We start from the raw sequence: 20,127 nt of genomic DNA, 5'->3' as shown, positions 1-20,127 counted from the left end.
TGGGCATATTAATATATTTTAGCATCAACTTTGTTCCTTGTCTATCTTCTTTCTCATCCCTCCTTTGCTATACATCACTATAAGATTCATGCCTCTGACTCATTTGCTATGCCACAAAATCCCTGTCATTATTGTTCAAGCAATATATATGGTACATCAGTGAGAGAAGGAGGGGGAAAAACCCTTTAAAATTACTTCTAGTTTTGGAAGTTCTACTCTGTACTTTAGAAAGTACAATAAAACACACATTGTGTGTTAATAAAACACAACCACAACAGCCTGTGACCCATGTTCTTAATTACACTCCTCCAAAGGGATCATGCTAGCCAAAACCTCCCTCAGAGAGCTAAACATATGAAGCATTAGCAAAGAGCTTCTCCCCTCTTCTCCACTGAAGCTGAGATCTGTCTACTACTCTGCAATTATATTTGCATCTATTATATTATGCAGGCTTCATACACGATTAAAAAGCTGTTTTTGGTAACTGCCATTTCTATGGCAACACTCAGAAAGAACAGAATTCTTTGAAAGCAGTTAAACTGTATTCCTTAGTGGATTTAATCTTTAAAAAGAGGAATTTAACCTTGACAGTTTTGAGATTAAAAAGAAAGTCAAAATCAAGTTGTCAAAGAACTTGTAAACTACAGAAGTAATACACAGTGTAAGCTGGGAACTTTGTAGAGGCCGATTTCCTCTTCACAATTTGCAAGAGAATTTCCATATGCTCAGCTAACCTGATAGTTTCTGGCAATATCGTAGCCAGAATTTTGAATCTGGTTATACATACTGACTTTGATTATAAGCTATTTGGGGCAGGGAACAGGTCTTCCTGTGTGTGCATGCAGTACCCAGCACAATGGTGCTCTGATCCTGGCTGGGGCCTTTGGGCGCTACTATAATACAAATAGTTACCATAATAAGTGGACCAGAGAGGTTTTGGTATTCAGTGGGTTTTGTTGGGATGCTGAAGGACCAAAGTGTGTGAAATCCCATAGCAAGTAAACCACTGTATGTGCAGTAATTATCTCTTGCAGTCCAATTATCCTTGACTTAGGGTACATCTACATAGCAACTAGACACCAGTGGCTGGCCCCGCAGGGCTGTTTCATTGCCGTGCAGACTTCCGGACTTGGGCTGGGGCCCGGGCTCTAGGACCTGTGAGGTGGGAGGATCCCAGAGCTCAAGCAGAACCTGGAAGTCTACAGAGCAATGAAACAGCCCTGCAGCAAGAGTCTCACAAGCCCAAGTCAGGTGTTATGCGCCAGCCGCATGCTTTTCTTTGCTATATAGACATACCCTTCGAGACCACTCAAAATCAACAGACTTTCTAGAAAACTGTAAATTATTCATCCTACCAAAGATTACAAATAATTCACTTTAGCATCAAAAATTCTAGATTCCTTAATACTTGAAATATTTTCTAAAATATTCCCCCCAGGACCTATGCCTCACCACATGTCTCCCAGTTGTTCCTCTCCCAGTCATTTATCACACCAAAAGCTTGCAAGTGTGCACAGACAGCTGGGCCCAGCAGTCAGACTCTTTCCTCTCACTGCATCTACCACAGTTAGCTTTCACTAACATAACTTTTCATTGGTCGGTATCACGGTAAATAAACCTGCCAAATATGTAAGACCGTATGTGGACAGTATCATTTGCCTATGCCTGTCACAGAGCATGAGAATGCGGCAAGTCTCCTCTCAGTCCAGCTGAATCTCCTAGACTCCCCATAAGAGGTTTAATCAGGGGCTTTCACCAGTCAATTCTTTAGAATAATTTGTGGTATAACAGACAGCTGGAATCTACAATAAGCTGTTTTAATTCTTCAGTGCTCTAGAATCCTCCTCAGTATGTGACAGTGTTCACAGTAAAAAGTGAGAATTACTTTACCTAGTAAAAACAAATAAAAGCCTACTTCAAATTTATATTTAAATGAGCTTTTCTATGGCACTCACAACACCAGTATCTGTGCATTCCTGTATTTATTAGCACAAGACCCATTTGAGGGTAGGAAGTATTATCCTCATTTTACAGGTGAGGAATCAAGACACACAGGATGAAACCCTGACCCCACTGAAATCAACAGACGTTTTGCCAATGACTTAACTGGGGTGAGATTTTCAAAGGTATTTAGGCATATGAAGATGCAGATAGGCACCTAGCAGGATCATATGCAGTCAAAGCACTAAGTACAGTACCAGTGTATAAAACATCTTTCTTTGTAAAACCATAAAGAGATCCCCAAGATATGTTTCTTCCTTCCACATTGCTATCCTTTACATTAACGCATGGTTGAGTTTTCATTCATCGTGGAATGCGCATCTGTTCTCTGCGCAGAAACTGGTAAGTTAAAGACAACAAGGTTATGTCCAAGATGTATGTTAAGTGTTCAGGGAAAAGGAAATACACTGAAACAGGACACTGAGCTACACTCCGTTTCATTTAAACATTAGAGCATGAAAGAGAACATAAATATTTTACTAAGGGAAAAAGGAAAAAAAGTTTTAACCTCCTCACCCCTGAATCCTTTGCCATTACATCCAGAACAAGCCATATGTGACTCTTTGCGGTTAAGGTGTTAATTGGATGTACCAAAAGCTTCACTGAGGGATCAATCCTGATCTCTATATTATGCATTCTTGGATATCTAGTTATGCATTGCCACATACTACGGCCCGTGAGCTGTTTTAAGCTGGTCTGCGAGCTCTCACTGGGGAGCGGGGTTTGGGGCTTGCTCCAGCCAGGGTGCTGGGCCGAGGGCCGCACCACCCGGGTTGGCCCCACTCTGGCGCTGCACCACATGGCTCGACCCCGCTCCAGCACTCCAGCCAGGGTGTGGGCCGCACCACATGGCTTCTGGAAGCCGCAGCATGGCCCTGCTCTGGGGCACAGGGTCGAGGGCTGCACTACGTGGCTCCTGGAAGCAGCATAGCCCCACTCCAGCGCTCTAGCAGGGTCAGGGGCCACTTGACGCAGAGAAGCTGCAGAAGGGACATGCCACTGCTTCCAGGAGCAGCTTGAGGTAAGCGCTGCTCGGAGCCTGCACCCCTGAGCCTCTCCCCATGCCCCAACCCCCACCCCAGTCCTGATCCCCCTCCTGCACCCCAAACCTCTCATCCCCAGCCCACCTTGGAGCCTGCACCCCCTGCCCTTCCCATACCCCTGCCTTAACCCTGATCCCCCTCCCACCTCTGAACCCCTCGGTCCCAGCCCAGAGCACCCTCCTACACCCCAAAATCCTCATCCCTAGCCCCACCCTAGAGCCCTCACCCCCTCCCGCACCCCAACCCCAGTTTTGTGAGCATTCTTGGCCCGCCATACAATTTCTATTCCCTGATGTGGCCCTCAGGCTAAAAAGTTTGCCTACCCTTTACTTAGTACTTGAAATGTAAACTGATTGACCCCAAGGATCTCCTCATTGAAACAAATAAAAACCAAGCACATTCAAGTGCAACAGAAGCCAGTCAAATGGTAAGAACACAAAAATGGCCATACTGGGTCAGACCAATGGTCCACCTAACCCAGTATCCTGTTGTCTGAGAGTGGACAATGCTAGATGCTTCACAGGGAATGAATGGAACAGGGCAATTTCAAGTGATCCATCCCGTCATCCAGTTCTAGCTTTAGGGACACCCAGATCATGGGGTTGTGTCCCTGACCATCCTGGCTAATAGCCATTGATAGAGCTATTCTCCATTAACCCAGTTATACTTTTGGCCTTCTCAACATCATCTGGCAATGAGTTCCATAGGTTAACTGTACATTCTGTGAAGAAGTACTTCCTTTTGTTTGTTTGAACCCTGCTGCCTATGTCTAGGTGACCCCTAGATCTTGTGTTAGGTGAAAGGGTAAATAACACTTCCTTATTCACCTTCTCCACACCATTCATGATTTTATAGACCTCTATCATATCCCCTCCCCCAGTTGTCTCTTTTCTAAGCTGAACAGTCCCAGTCTTTTTAATCTCTCATCTGGAAGTTGTTCCATATCCCTAATCATTGTAGTTGTCCTTCTCTGTACCTTTTCCTATTCTAGTCTATCTTTTTTAATGGAGCAATCAGAACTCCATGCAGTACCATGGATTTATATAGTGACACTATGATATTTTCTGTTTTATTATCTATCACTTTCCTAATGATTCCATTGCACATTGAGCATATATTTTCAGAGAACTATCCACAATGACTCCAAGATCTCTGAGTGGTAACAGCTAATTTAGACCCCATCATTTTGTACGTATAGTGCATTACTTTCACTGAATTTCATCTGCCATTTGGCTGCTCAGTCATCCTATTTAATGAGGTCCCTTTGTAATTCTTCTCAGTCAGCTTTGGACTTAATTATCTTGAGTAATTTTGTGTCATCTTTAAGTTTTGCCACTGTTCACCCTCTTTTCCAGATCATTTATGATAACAGCACAGGTCCCAGTACAGATCCTTAGGGGATCTCGCTATTTACCTCGCTTCATTGTGAAACCAATCATTTATTCCTACCCTTTGTTTCCTATCTTCTAACCAGTTACTGATCTATCAGAAGACCTTTCCTCTTATCCCACGACTGCTTAGTTTGCTTAAGAGCCTTTGGTGAGGGATCTTGTCAAAAAAGCTTTCTGAAAGTCCAAATACACTAGATCAACTGCATCATCTTTGTCCACTTGCTTGCTGACACCCTCAAAGAATTCTAATAAATTGGTGAGGCATGATTTCCCTGTACAAAAGCTGTGTTGACTCTTCAACATATCGGTGTTCAGGTGTGTCTGATAATTCTGTTCTTTATTATAGTTTCAGCCAATTTGTTTGGTACTGGAGTTAAGCTTACCAGCTTTTAATTGCCAAGATCACCTTGGGAGCATTTAAAAAAAAATCAGTATTACATTAGCTACCCTCCAGTCATCTAGTACAGAGGCTGATTCAAGCAATAAGTTACATACCACAGTTTGTAGTTCTGCAATTTCATGTTTGAGTTCCTTCAAAACTCTTGGGTGGATATCATCTGGCCGTGCTGACTTATTACAGTTTAATTTATCAATTTGTTCAAAACCTCCTCTATGGGTCAATCTGGACAGTTCCTCAAATTTGTCAGCTAAAAAGAATTTCTCGGGTGTGGTGACCTCTCTCGCATCAGCAGCAGTGAAGATGCAAAGAATTCACTTAGTTTCTTTGCAATGGCCCTGTCTTCCTTGAGTTCTCCTTTTAGTGCTCCAATCGTCCAATGGCCCCCTACAGTTCTGCCTGTCTTTTTGTCCCTTTTCAGGGAACGGGAAGCTTTTCAGAGAATGCTAACATGGAGGCCCTGGACTTTAATCTCTTACCTAGCAGCCTAAATTTGGTCTCTCTCCTACCATTTTCCTATGTCATTTGTACCTACATATACCATGACCACCGGCTCCTCCCCAGCACTGCACATAAGCTGTCTAAATACCTCATGAAATCTGCAACCTTCACACCCGCTAGGCAATTTACCATGCTGTTCTCCCAGTCATCACAAACCCAACTATCTATATTTCTAATAATTGAATCACCCATTGCTATTACCGGTCTCTTCCCAATAACTGGGATATCCTCAGTGCGAGAGGATACCATGACACCATTTGGAAGTAGGGTCCCAAATGATGATGGGTCTCATGGATATTTAGATGCATGGAGTCTCCATGCATCTGATGAAGTAGGTTTTAGCCCACGAAAGCTTATGCCCAAATAAATCGGTTAGTCTCTAAGGTGCCACAAGTACTCCTCGTTCTTTTTGTATGCAGTATAGTTGACTCTAAAAAGCTGAAATACTTTCTCACGTTTCTGGCAGGGGGAGAGAAATATTAGACATGTTTCATCCTCGGGATTCAATAAATTTTGCTGGGAAAACATTGTCCTAATACAAACCCAGTGGCTTCTAGACTCGAAACACAGGAATTTTCTTCTACAGAGTGGAAAGATGACTCTTTACATTGGCCAAAATTGACAGGTTTTTAGGTTGTTTGCCATGGGCAGTCTGCATTTTTGTTACCATAAGCTCTACCCTGTAGAGGGATTGGGGGGAAAACTGAGCATATTTAAGTGAAAGCCATTCCAGTGACACTGGTGGAATGGGAAATCAGAAAAATCATTCTGATAATCTGCTTTATCTATTTCATACTGTTCCAAATAAGATGTTTCATTACTAATGTCCTGATTTGAATGCATGGCACATCAAGCAAATTAAAGCAGCAGTACCTCTGAATAATTAATAAAATAAACAGCAACTAATTATGCCCTTGAGAAGTTTTGTCTAAATTAATGACTCCAACTTTATTTTCATGATGGTACTCTGTACTCTTCAGCAACTGTAAGTAATGGGAATAGCAGGCACAGGTGCATTAACATTATGGAGTCATGTCTTCTAAAGATATGCCAAAATGCAAGTCCATCATCTCGCTGTGTTGGCGAATGTGTGTTTGGTATTTACGGGGATTGTAGGTTTCTTTCTTTTGAATCTCAGCCAACATTGGGAGTTACTTTTACTTAATATTACAGATTTATATTATAATTTTGAAAGTAAGGGATATTTGGAAGAAATTTATCAAAGCTTTCTTGCCATTTCTCTTCTAAGATTTTTCTTGGTCCTGTCAGAATCTTGAAGATTGTTTATGTCTAAGGAGAGAAAAATGTAGCAAACAGACTTTAGACTGATTTCACTCCTGACGGGCAACCCCATACAGCTTCTTGATTTCAACAGGATTTACACCCACATAACTGAAGGAAGAATTGGATTCCCAGTGTTCTTGGCCACCATACTTCTGGCCCAGGACTCCTTCCTGAAGTCTATTAAATGATGTTCCTATTCAGCCAGAAATGGTGGGGTTGTGCAGTATGGTCCTTGTCCCCACTACCCAAATGAGCTCTTGATCCTCCTTCTGTACCACTTCCAGTCTCTACTAGCTAGAGAGATGAAGGAGTAGGACTTTAAATTCCCTGACTGTTCAGTGCAGGAGCACTTATGGTCTGTACGTCATCCCCCCACCAGCTTCAAAGTCTCCAGCAATACTCTGCTAGCCTCATGGCACATCTGTATAGGCAGCCAATACAGAACCAGCCAAAGGATTGAGAGGGCACGAACAGCCCCTTTTTGTGGCACCAGTTACCCCCATTCAGTTACATCCAGTGCATACTTGACTCAGCTGAACATAAGAATGGCCATACTGGGTCAGACCAATGATCCATCTAACCCAGTACCCTGTCTTCCGATAGTGTCTGCTACCAGGTGCTTCCGAGGGAATTAACAGAACAAGGCAGTTATCAACTGATTCATCCCCTGTTGCCAGAGCCAGCTTCTGGCAGTCAGAGGTACAGGGACACCCAGAGCATTGGGTTCCATCTCTGACCATCTTGGCTAAAAACCACTGATAGACTTACCCTCCATGAATTTATCTAATTCTTGGTGGAACCCAGTTATACTTTTGGCCTTGATAACATCCCTGACAATGAGTTCCACAGATTGACTGTGTGTATTGTGTGAAGAAGTACTTCCTGTTGTTTTAAACCTGCTGCCTATTAATTTCATTGGGCAACCCCTGGTTCTTTGTGTATTCCTTTCTGCACATCATTCATTGTTTGATAGACATCTAGCATATTCCTCACAGTCGTTTTCCAAGCTGAACAGTCCTAGTCTTTTTAATCCCTCCTCATATGGAAGCTTTTCCAGATCCCTATTCCTTTTTGTTGCCCTTCTCTGTACTTTTTCCAATTCTAATATATATATTTTTTGAGATGGGGTGATCAGAACTGCAGGCAGTGTTCAAGGTGTGTGCGTACCATGAATTTATATAGCGGCATTATGACATTTTCTATCTTATTATCCCTTTCCTAGTGGTTCCTAATATTCTATTAGCTTTTTTGACTGCAGCTGCACATTGAGTGAATGTTTTCAGAGAACTATCCCTAATGACTCCAAGATCTCTTTCTTGAATGGTAACAGCTAATTTAGACCCCATCATTTTGTATGTATAGTTGAGATTATGTTTTCCAAGCCACACTACTTTGCATTTATCAACAATAAATTTTATCTGCCATTTTGTTGGCCAGTCACTCAGTTTTCTGGGTATCTAGTCCTTTATATGCAATAGTGAAAAACAAAGAGAGCTTTTACTGCCCCACTATTGGGACATGGAAGTTCAATCATAAATCAGCAGTCACCTTAAAATCAAAATCATAATCTTTTACAGTAACTACCAGTGAGCCATTCTAAGTTATAATGCAGCAGACAGGAAGGATTAGGGATGGACGGCTTCTTGTGTGGAAAGTGAATGAGTCAGTCTTCCTATTCTTCTTTTGAACAAGTGAAAAACAGAACAGTTTCTAGAATCACAAATCAAAATCAATTTCAGGAAGAACCTGAATGCGTGAACCCTACTGCTAACTGTGCCATAAAAAGCAGATCAAGTAAGTACGAGTTAAGAGAAGGATTTTCAAATTAGCTGGGGGTAAACAGAAAACTAGCTATTCCACATCTTGTGTAAAAATTCCAAAGCCTTCTCCATTATATTCTTTGCATTTCATCTAAACATTCTACAGAAGATATATCCTTCTTTATTAAGTTCTATAGGTTGTTCAGAGCCATTTCTAAATAAATCCTCTAATAATTTTTTTCTCTAACAGATTTCCTCTAACAGATTTTTTTTCTATTAGGAATGACACTTGAAAACCCCAAATCCACCTTCAGTTAATAGAGACAGAAGATAAGCCAAATGCTCATTTGAGGAAAAAATGGTTTCATGCTTGTTCTTCTATTTCTGAAATCTTCTACAAGAAATCATAATTTAAGACAAATCTCTCACCTGCCAGGAGCACCTAAACAATTTCTCTCTCTCCAGGAAATCCATGCTTCTGACTTCCCACTTCTCTTTCTTTCTAATCTCTACTTTTCTCCTCTTCCATTCCTCTTTCTTCTCCTGAAATTGCTCCTCAATTAGATAAACCCTTCACGTGAATAATTCAAGGTGAAATTCACTCCTGTACAGAGGGCCAGCATGAGGCACATGCACCACTTCAAACTATGAAGGTTTAAGTCTTAAATATGGTTTGCATAATGTATATGCCTTCTGCTGGCTTTCTATCAAGGGATGAATTTCACGGAGCAACAAAGACAACTCAGTGCGTTTTGTTTGACAGTGTATGTTCATGGCATTTCTCATCCTTTCGAAGTGTTCAGTGGCTCTCATTTGCTCACAACTGATTTTTGTTAACCTAGATGTACAAAACCCTTCCAGATGTTGAAATCTACGTTGTTAAATAACTTAAAAGCAGATTAATTTTTTATTCAAAACACTGATTAGAATATTGATAAAGTTTACAGAAAAAAGTTGTAAATGGAAACAATACACAACATACACAACTGTTTAGCTTTTAATACCTAATCATGTAGCTTTACTAATACAAATTCTACTTTTAGACACCAAGAAAACAGATTTTTATACTCTCTAAAAGGGACATTAAATGAAAAACAATGAGAAGCAAGCTTCAGAGGAATGAAAATGATTGCAGGATCACTACAAAATACTGCTTACCAAATTTTTGGTCAAACCTCCAGGCTGGAACATGGCCATTGTGCTTCAGGTTGCTGTTTGTTGGCAGAGGCACTGTTACATAGATGGGGCCATTCACTGGGATTGGAGCCCCATCGCTGTTGAGCAAATGAACACTGACTGCAGTGACAGGGGTAAGGTCATACCTGGTGCTATTTCCTATCAAGTGAAAGAATAATGGTATGTTACATATTTGTATTAATTATTATACATTATATTATCTGTTATCAAGGGAAGGTGAAATTAAAGCTAACCTGTTAATACTTCCAGAAAACTGACATTTACATTTCTTAATTTTCCACCTGATAATCTTTGCAAGAAGTATTTTATATTTTTTTAAATACATTTTCTTCTTTCCATTCTTCTTTAAGAAGATTTGCACAAGCATAGTGCAAATGCATACAGCCCATAATTTAAACAGACTAATGGCCAAAATTTGCAATAGTAGAAGAGAGGACAATGTTAACTATTGTTTTAAAATTCAAGAATGCTTTTGCTTCGCTTCTTCATTGAAATTAAAAGCCAAACCGTATACATTTTTATGATCTGTAATAATATTTTTCTTAGATCCATGTATATTAAGAGAATTTATTAGACATAGTGATCATTAGTTTATGTTTTAAAATGATCACCCACCAAAGTACAGTATTAATCAACATTTATTTGATTTTAAAAAAAAAAAAACATTATACACCCCAGGCGTCTATGACCATAGAGCGGAAAGTGGAAGAGAGCTACTAAAGAAAAGGAAAGAACTAGAGATGGCAGCACCTTTGGGAAATAATCTCATACTTCCCTGAAAAATTTTTAAGCGAGCCTCTAAAAAACACTAAACCTAGAGACTGCTAGAGCCCAGACATGATCACCTACTAATCTAAAACATGAAATGTGATCCCTAGACAATTGGTAGTATCACAATTCAGGTATCTGTTAGGATGAGGTTTCAGTACAGCCAGGGCATACAAGATTTTTACTATGACTCCTAAAAGTCAATAAGATTTCAGGGATGGCTTTTATTGAACACCATTATTCTCACTGACAAAGTCAGCTAACCAAAGTCAAGGCCCTACCCAAAAATATATATATATATATATATATATTATATATATATATATATAAAAAATACAGCACTTACAAAAAATGCCAGACTGAGAACTCCCATGATCTGAGATGGTCCTTTTTGGTTATTTACTAGTACCTGAAAGCCTGTGCCATTGCACAGGTAGAGCTCAAAAAGTTGTTTGTTAAAAAGCCAAAAAAGGCTGAAAACTTAAAAACTGCCTCCCTCTTCTCTTTACTCCCTGCCCCTCGCAGGGAGCGCAGCAGCTGCAGGGGCTCTCGGCTCCCCGCCAGGAGCACAGCTGCCTTCCCCACCCAGCTCTCGGCTCCTAGTGGGGAGCAGAGAGCCCCAGAAGCCTCGGGGCAGCGGGAGCCAGGAGCCTCAGGGCAGCACCCAGGCTCCCATTGGGGAGTGGGGAGCCCAGGCAGGAGCCCGGCGGGGAGTCTGTGGGCAGCCGGCTTGTAGCTGGAGCCCTCCACCCACCAGGCTTTCTCCTCAATTTCATGCTCCAGCATGGAGCTATGAAATTGACAAGAATGACAGTCAGCAGCGGTATGAGTAACCTACAGTATCCACACAGACGCTGTGTTGTCCTAACTACACCGACATAAGCCCTACGCGGCTTATGGAGGCAGAGTTATTATGTCAGTGTAGTAGGACACTTATATCGGCAGGAACAAGGGTGCAGCGTATACACTGACATAATTAGGTCGACATAAGCTGCCTTATATCGGCCTAATGCTGTAGTGTAGACCAAGCCTAAGTAATTGTGAAGTATCACAGTACTACAGATTATTTTGTCAAGAAGATTGTATTAACACTAGCTGTTTGTTGAAATACAACAGACAATTATGCGAATTTTCCATTGGCAGAGAGCTTGCTGTAAGATAGAGACTGGGTTTTATTGAGCAGCAGTTACATTTACGAGAAACCGTACCAGAGCATTTTAATTTACAATAACCACATATGTTATCTGTGTTAGCATAGAATACATTGCTTCCTCAGGAAGACATGAATTGTCAACATTTGATAGAGAAATAACTTCTAATTGCTAAAGGAGGTCATGACCTGGTCAGTTTTTTCATATATTCAAATCCCTAATGAAGCATGTTATCACCTAAAGGTTTATAAAATGCAATATTAATATCTGAAAATAAATTATGTAATACATTTTACTTGACTATTTCTACTTGGTTTGGATTTTGCTTATATTTATGCCTATGACTGGAAAATCAATAATTAGCTGGGAGGGAAAAAAAAGTGTTCTAGTGGAACTTTGCCTCCATTCTATCTAAAGCAACATACCTCCTTCTGACACTGTGTTCAAGCAGTCTCAGGCTGAAGAGCTTACTTTCTAAGGAAGCAGGCAGATTTTAAAGTCCACTGGCTAATAAAAAAGGCCTAGGACATCTATTTCCACAGAATCTAAACTTTCATTTAAAAATTAAGTTTCTGGCTTACTGTGTTGTGTTGTGTTGTGAAGGTAAGCTAACTGACTGCTTGTGAAACAGATGCTGGGGGATTGGTAAGTATATGCATAGATTAAATAGGAGTGACTGCAATGAATGTCAGTTTATGTTTTAAAACCTGGTGACCTCAAATCTATGAGGAAAATACATGCTTTTAGTAACTCTGAATTCACCCTTTATAAATAAGCTAATATTACACAGCAATAGCCCCAAATGCTGAGATAACATTATTGCCTGCTATGGGGGTTTGGCCCATTGCTGTAGAATACAGAGGTTTTTGTGCTGTTTGTTTAGAAACCAGCCTTGTGCGCCATAAAATGCTACTAATACAAGCAATAAGCCAAGACACAACAGGCTTATCATTATTTGCATACAAAGTGCTTTATATTTTTTTGTTTAGAATAGGCTGATTAATGTATTGGGTTTTAACTGTACTGCTCCTAACGTACATTATTAGAACTCCTTGGAAAGTACTGTTGAATTCAAAGGGAAAGTTTCTAGTTAAACTACTACAAAGTTACAATGGATAAACACTCGCTATTAGGTGTAACACACTTTCACAATGGGAGGACCAAATTGCAATGCTCCGGAGTTCACTGTACGCAGTTAAACATGAGAGAAATTTAGCAGAGACACAGACAAAGAGCAAACTCTATTCAGCAAGAATCCCTTCCTCCCATGCAAATTACTGGTTTATACTCAGGAAAGTGAAAATTATAATTTGCAGGTACCATAAAAAAATCAGCAATCGCCACCAGCTGGTGGTGATCTTATATTCAACAACTATTGGAAGAAGGGTCTACTGACTAAGATTATATTTGGTGAGCTTTAAATAATGAAGTAGCTTATCCAAGCTGAAGGTTTGACAGGCTAACATTTCTCCAAGAGAAAGAGAAGTATGAGTAGAAGGCAACTTGCCTGCAATGTAATTATGTAAAAGTCTCTTCTCATACCTCCAACCTCTTTTCAGTTTTTTTAGTTTTAAAGTGAGATGGATACTTTTGCATGATGGTTAATAAGGGCCGAATACAGGTCCCTGCTGCTCAACCACAGATGTTCCCCTGACTGGAAGGTCTATGTGTGAGTATAAGTGTGTGTGGCATAGGGTGGGGGGTAGAGTAAGTGTGTACCCATAAACCCATGCCCAGCTTGACACACAGGAGGGAGTCCAAAGAATTTACTCTACTTGGGTCTTCTCGTACAGTGGGGCTACTTAATGGCCTGTGGAGACTATTTCAGGCACTTTACATTTCTGGCAAGTAGTATTCATACAACAACCCCCTTTTTATTATTATCAGTAATAAATTATTTGTATAAGCATGCCTAGAGCCCTAGTATTGGACCAGGATCCCATTATGCTAGGCACTGTACAGACAGAACAAAAAGACGGTCTTTGCTTTACAGAACTTCCAGTCTAAGTATAAGACAAGAGGCAACAGATGGGTGCAGAGAGACCATTGGGAGGGTACAAGGAAACAGTAAGACAATACTGGTAAGCATGACAGGCAGTGTTCCCAGTGCACCAGAAGCCTAACCATTGTCAAGTTTTTTGTAGGCATTGTGGCAAAGAAGAGGTTTGAGAAGGGACGTGGAGGAGGTTAATGAGGTAGCTTTGTAGATATTTATGGGTAACTCCTCCCAAGTGTGATGGGCAGCATGGGAGAGAGCACAAAGATGCTTGTTTGAAATTTAACAAATGGGCTACCATAATGTGCTGAGTGAATGAGAACTGATCGGCCATCAAGTGTCTTGAAAGAGAAGACAAACAGCTTCGGTTTGATGTGATAGAGAATGGGGAGCCAGAGGATGAATGTAAAGAGAGGGATGACAAGTGACTGGCTAAGAAACGATCTTTGCAGCACCATTCTGAATGGGTATGAGTAGGGCAAGATTACATTTGTAAATTCAGAGAGAAGGATGTTGCACTAATCGACAGATGAGTTGGTGAGAGCTTGAATGAGAGTTTTAGCTCTCTGGATGGATAGGAAAGGCAGTACCTTAGAGATGTTATGCAGAAAGAATCTGCAAGATTTAGTCGTAGCCTGGATGAAAGGACATAGAGAGAGGTCTGAGTCTAGCACGATGCCCAGTTTACGGGCCTCGGTGACAGGCAGGCTGGTTGTGTTGTGCGCAATGATTGAGAAAGGAGCTGGCGGGCAGGAGAGACTTGGAGGGGGAAAGGTTAAGAGCCATTTTGAGCTTGAGCTCAGGGCCGGCTTTAGAATTCCACCAATTCCCCCGAATCAGGCCCTGCGCCTAAGAGGGCCCCGTGCCCAGTGGCAGGGCTGCCGGGGTGGGGGCAAGTGGCCGAGAATCCCTTCCCTGGCTAGAGGCTCCTTTTTAATTTTTACTCACCCAGCAGCGCTCCGGGTCTTCGCCGACACTTCAGCGGTGGGTCCTTCACTCGCTCTGGGTCTTCGGCGCACTTCGGCAGCAGGTCCTTCAGTGCCACCAAAGACCCGAAGCGAGTGAAGGACAAACCGCCGAAGACTACGAGTGCCGCCCGGTGAGTACAAGCCCCAGATGTTTTTTTACGTGTTTTTTCTTTTTTCAGTCATCCTTGCTGGGGCCCCGTCAAAACTGTTCGAATCGGGCCCCGCACTTCCTAAAGCCGGCTCTGCTTGAGCTGACAGGTAGACACCTTTAAGGCCATGTAATAAGAGACGGACTGAGATTTTATGTTGGACAAGAGACAAGTCAGAGTAAAGAGGGAGACCTGAAAAATCATCAGCATAGGGAAGGGAGCAGAATGTGTGTTTGTGGATGAGATTACTCAGAGATAAGGTGTGGAGGAGGAAGAGAAAGGGACCAATGACAGAGCCCCGTGGTGACCTCAGGGAAAGCTGGAGGGGTGATGAGGAAGATCATCCCAAGGACACACTGAAGGAGCAATGAGATGTAGAAGAAGAACCAGGAGAGGACAGAGACATGGAAGCCAAGGGAGGACAAGTTTTTGAGAAGAGGAAGATGGTCAACTGTGTTAAAGGCACTTGACAGGTCAAGGAGGATGAGGATGGAGTACTGGTTCTGGGCTCTGACTAGGAAGAGGTCATTAGAGACTTTGGTAAGAATATTTACAGTGTAATGCATGAGGCAGAAGTTGATTTGAAGAGGGTCTAGGCTGGAACTGGAGAAGAGGAGGTCTAGACTGCAATTGTAGTCTGCATTCAATGAGCTTAAAAGGGAAAAAAAGGTGATGGGGTAGTAGTTGAAGATGCAAGTGAGGTCAAAGGTGGGTTTAAGAAGGGAGAGACTACAGCATGCTTGATATTGGGAGAGGAGAGGAGAATGAGAGGATATGCAAAAGAGTAACAGGAGGAGATGAGCGTTGGTGAGAGAAAGATCCAGAGATGGAACAGGACAGGATCACTGAGGCAACTGAAGGGGTTAGAGGAGGAGAGCAGGCAAGAAACCTCTGCATCTGTGAATGAGGAGAGAGTTGTAAGAGGGGAAAGAAAGAAAAACAGAGAGGAGGGGGAAGGTCACACCATTTTCTCTTGGAAGAAATCCACATGATTCACTAACACACACCTTACACACTTGAACATATATTTGAAATAACTTAAATTAACTAGGAGAAATAAGTGCACCCGGAGGAGACTAAATTAGGTCTGGTCTATACTACCCGCCTGAATCGGCGGGTAGAAATCGACCTCTCGGGGATCGATTTATCGCGTCCCGTTGGGACGCGACAATCGATCCCCAAATCGGCGCTCTATCTCCACCAGCGGAGGTGGTAGTAAGCGCCGCCGACAAAAAGCGGCAGAAGTCGATTTTGCCGCCGTCCTCACAACGGGGTAAGTCGGCTGCAATACGTCTAATTCAGCTACGCTATTCACGTAGCTGAATTTGCGTATCTTAAATCGACTCCCCGCTGTAGTGTAGATGTACCCTTAGAAGAGTTAAATTGCCTCACCTGCTGCCATCCCAAGATGTTAAGAATGTAGACAAAATAACTCAAAGTTCAAAGTCCACTGGGGGCTGTTTCTATTAAAGTTCTTCACAGCTTTCTTCTTTGTTTCAAAAGAATCTGAACACTTTTGGCCAAAGCAGGATCCAAAATTACTCTGCATTTAACAAGACTGTTGAAACAACTCTTTGTTGGCACAGCACAATGCTGCAGAACGTTAAATTCTTAGACTATGGACATTGTACAGACCTCCAGGCACAGGAATAATTAGAGATTAATAATGCTGCATAATCTAGAAGGTTAAATCTCTTCCCCTCCCCACATCTCTCAATTTTTAAAATTGAAGATAAATGTAGCATTTGTAAAAGATACCCAAACTGATGTGCCAGGAAGCTAGTCTTCAAATGACAGGTGCAACATAAGAAAGCTATTCACCCACCAATGTCAATGAGCCTCCAACTTCATCCTGCAGGGACCATATATAAGGGGTGATAAGGACATTCAGTCTCCATGCTGATTCAACCCAGGGCTCTTATCTAGAGATTGCCAACACGGGGAACTATTAGTGTCAGTTGCACAGGAACATTGTCATGTGGACTACTGCTTTTTAGAAACAGTATTTTGATCAGACAGCTGAACCTATATTTTTGAAATGAAAAAGGTGTGTTGTGGGGGGAAGGGAGAAAATGACAGAGAGATGGAAAAAAGAAACCAAACCCCCCAAAACTACATTCCAACAAATATCAACTCAGAATAAAAACAAAGATAGATACTCAAAATTACCAGTTCCATTTCCATCTAATCCTTGTAAATAAGGAAAACTGTCCACTTCCCAAGGTGAACTGGCTGCAGTTAGAAATGCTGTCAGATCACTGTAGCTGGTGTTCTCAGGCAACTTTAGGGCTCTTCTTTGAAAGTGAACTCGTGGTTGAATCCGTGCACCTGTGAAAATTAAAAGTGACATTATCCAAGGAGTGTAGATTGTTTAGGAGCGTATATGTATATCGAACAGCCCTTTAAAAGTGCATTTAACGTGTCCATTACAAATTAAAATCTTTCTGTGATGGATAGATGCAACAATGAGCTACTATGAAGGTGAAGATAATACCGCATTTTTGAATTTACTTTGCGATGGGTGATATTTTGTCACAAAGTGTTACTAGGTAAAATATATAAAGATACCTAAATATCTTAGGGGTTTTTGAAAATATTTCCTAGTCTTACTTTAAAAAAGTTTCCTTGCACACCTCCAACAATGAATGTTGGTAAAACAAACTAACTATAGAGGTAATGCATGTAAAATCTAAGAAAAGTTTGCAATTTACTATCTATGCTTAATTTCTTATTATTTCATTTGAAATAGAAAAGTTTACTTCACCTAAAGTCTTCAAGGTAATAGTTTATTAAACTAGTACTCTATCTGTAGTTCCATCCGATTTATTCCATAATTCCTTACTTTGCTTTGATTATAATGGCTTGGTCCAGTCATCACCTCACTGCATGTACAATAAGACAATGATTATTTAAATCACAGTGCAAAATATAATTTAAGGAAAAAACAGGATTATACTGTATGTAACCAAAGTAAATGTCATATGGGATAGCTTCACTAAAAACAACCTGGGTAAAATTGAAGGCCAAGGCTAACAAAATACATGCCAACAGATTACACACCTATCATTTGAGGTGCTAATCTGTAAAATGCTGGTCAGAAAGTGTAGCGAATGACTGAACAAATAGACAAAATTCAAATGAAGACTCTTTATCAAGCCCTAGACTCTGCTCAGTTCTTCAGTATCAATTTCTGATAAACAGAAATGCCCCTCAATTTCTGATAAACAGATGACCATTCATCCTTCCTACCCAAAAAAGCCCAAGCAATCCTCCATGGAAGGAGAGTTTCACCTGTGTAGTTGTAGCTAACTAACAGAAGATATGATGGATGTGGATGCCTCTAACCTTGGGCAACCCTGCAGGCAATGGATCACTATTCTTTCTGGAGAAGAGAATCTGGAAACTGGGTGATTTTATAAAAAGTTGTCCCCCTATCTCTCAAAAAGGTCAAGTTGCTTAACCAATGATTTATTAGTTAAAACATCATATATTCACTCAGGCTCAAGTTCATCAGTCATGTGGAGAACCAGAGGAGAGCAAAAAACCCTGCAAAAGCGGTTACTAACCTTTCTGTAACTGTTGTTCTTTGAGATATGCTGCATATGTCCATTCCACGTTAGGTGTGTGTGCACCCCATGCACAGTTGCCAGAAATTTCTCCATCAGCGGTACCCATCAGGTTGACTCTATGGCCCTCTGGTACAGCGCGCCTACGGTGCGGTATAAGGAGTCTGGCCGACCCTACACCCTCTCAGTTCCTTCTTGCAGGCCAACTTTGACAGACGAGTAGGAAGGTGGGTCCTGGAATGGACATGCGCAACACATCTTGAAGAACAGCAGTTATGGAAAGGTTGGTAAGCATTTTTCTTCTTTGAGTGCTTGCACTGTCCATTCTCATTAGGTGGCTCCCAAGCATTACCATAGGAAGCAGGCTTGGAGATATGAACATGCAGATTGCAACCTGGCAACCAAAACTAGCTGGCTGGATGATGGCATAGTGGCAAGAAAATATATGCACCTACGACCAGGTCGCCATGCTGCAAATGTCTTGGATCGGTACCTGGGCTAGGAACACCACTGAAGAAGCTTGTACCCTCGTGGAATGGAAGGCCCAAATGGTTGGTGGAGGTACATCTGCCTGCTCATAGCACGTGCAAATGCATGACGTGATCTAGGATGAAATCCTCTGAGTCAAAATGGGTAGGCCTTTCATTCTGTCTGCTATCAGCACAAAGAGCTGCGTGGATCTACAGAATGTGGATTGATGAAGACTCTAGAGCGCATCCAACGTCGCTTGTGTGGAGGTGCTGCTCCTCTCTATTCACGTGAGATTTGGGGAAGAAAACCAACAGGAAAATAGCCTGATTATTGTGAAACTGCAAAGGTGCTTTCAGGAGGAATGCAGGATGAGAGCAGAGCTGTCCCTTATCCTTAAAGAAGACCGTGTACCGGGGTTCTGAAGGACCCTGATCGAGGTAATTGCTACTAGAAAAGCTACCTTTCAGGAAAGATACGACAGGGGCATGATGCCAGGGGCTCAAAGGGAGGGTCCATGAGCTTTGATAAGTCCAAGTTTAGGTCTCACAGGGGAATAGGCTCCCATATCTGCGGTTATAGCCTTTCTAAATCCTTGAGGAAACAAATGGCCATTTTGTGCAAGAAAAACAATTGGCCCTCCACCAGGAGGTGGAATGCTGAAGTCACTGTGAAATCCTCTTTAATCAATAAAATTGCTAGACCTTGCTGTTTCAGGTGAAGCAGATACACCAGCACTATCTGAAGAGATGACTGAGCGGGTGAGAGGCCATGTTGTGATGACCAAATGGAAAAACGCTTCCACTTAGCAAGGTATGTAGCTCTGGTGGATGGTTTTCCGCGGCCTAGCAAGACCTGGCGGACATGCTCTAAACAGGCCAGCTCCGCAGGATTTAACCAAGGAGCTTCCCTGCTGTTAGGTGGAGGGTGTTGAGATTTGGATGGAGCATTCGACCGAGAGATCAGGTCTGGGAGGGGAGAGAGCGGCATCAGAGTCGCTACTGACAGGTTTAGCAATGTGCTGAACCAGTGCTGACCTCCATGGAAGCAGGTGGCCAGGCTGGGGCTATAAGAATAATCCTCACTCTGTCCAGCCTGACCTTCAGCAGGACTTTGTGCATGAGTGGATTGAGGGGAAAGGCGTACAACAGGTGCTTTGTCCAAGGGAGCAAGAAGGCAGAAGGCGTCTGTGAGTGAGCCCAGGCTCTGGCTGTGCAGAGAACAAAACCGGTGACATTTTCTCTTCTGCCTGGTTGCGAACAGCTCACAAGGAGTGGAGAAAGACCAGCTGAGGTGATCTGCCAGCTCATTCTGGGCTCCCAGAAGGTGAGAAGCTTTGAGTGCTTTATGCGAAACTCTCATAAGCAAATAGCCACCTGACACAGGGGGGAAGAGCGAGCCCCTTCCTGCCTGAGGTAGAACATGGCTGCCGTGTTGTCTGTAAGTACCCTTATGTCCTTGTTTGCAATATGGGGTAAGAACACCTG

The 20,127-nt window shown here is 42.1% G+C and overlaps 1 protein-coding gene across 2 annotated transcripts in view; it reads right to left on the bottom strand.

Moving 5' to 3' along the window:
- FAM171A1 (family with sequence similarity 171 member A1) overlaps positions 1-20,127 on the bottom strand; it is a 140,135-nt gene that overhangs the window by 25,289 nt on the left and 94,719 nt on the right. The window contains exons 4-5 of one of the 2 annotated variants that reach the window (XM_034760367.1): positions 16,776-16,934; positions 9,536-9,712 (exon numbers count right to left, since the gene is read on the bottom strand). In XM_034760367.1, coding sequence (XP_034616258.1) covers positions 9,536-9,712; positions 16,776-16,934 — 336 coding nt within the window. The remainder of the gene's footprint in view (positions 1-9,535; positions 9,713-16,775; positions 16,935-20,127) is intronic. The other variant, XM_034760368.1, reaches the window with a different exon arrangement.

Source organism: Trachemys scripta, chromosome 2, assembly GCF_013100865.1.
Source record: "Trachemys scripta elegans isolate TJP31775 chromosome 2, CAS_Tse_1.0, whole genome shotgun sequence".
NCBI lineage: Eukaryota > Metazoa > Chordata > Testudines > Emydidae > Trachemys > Trachemys scripta.
This window is presented reverse-complemented; position numbering and strand designations above follow the sequence as displayed.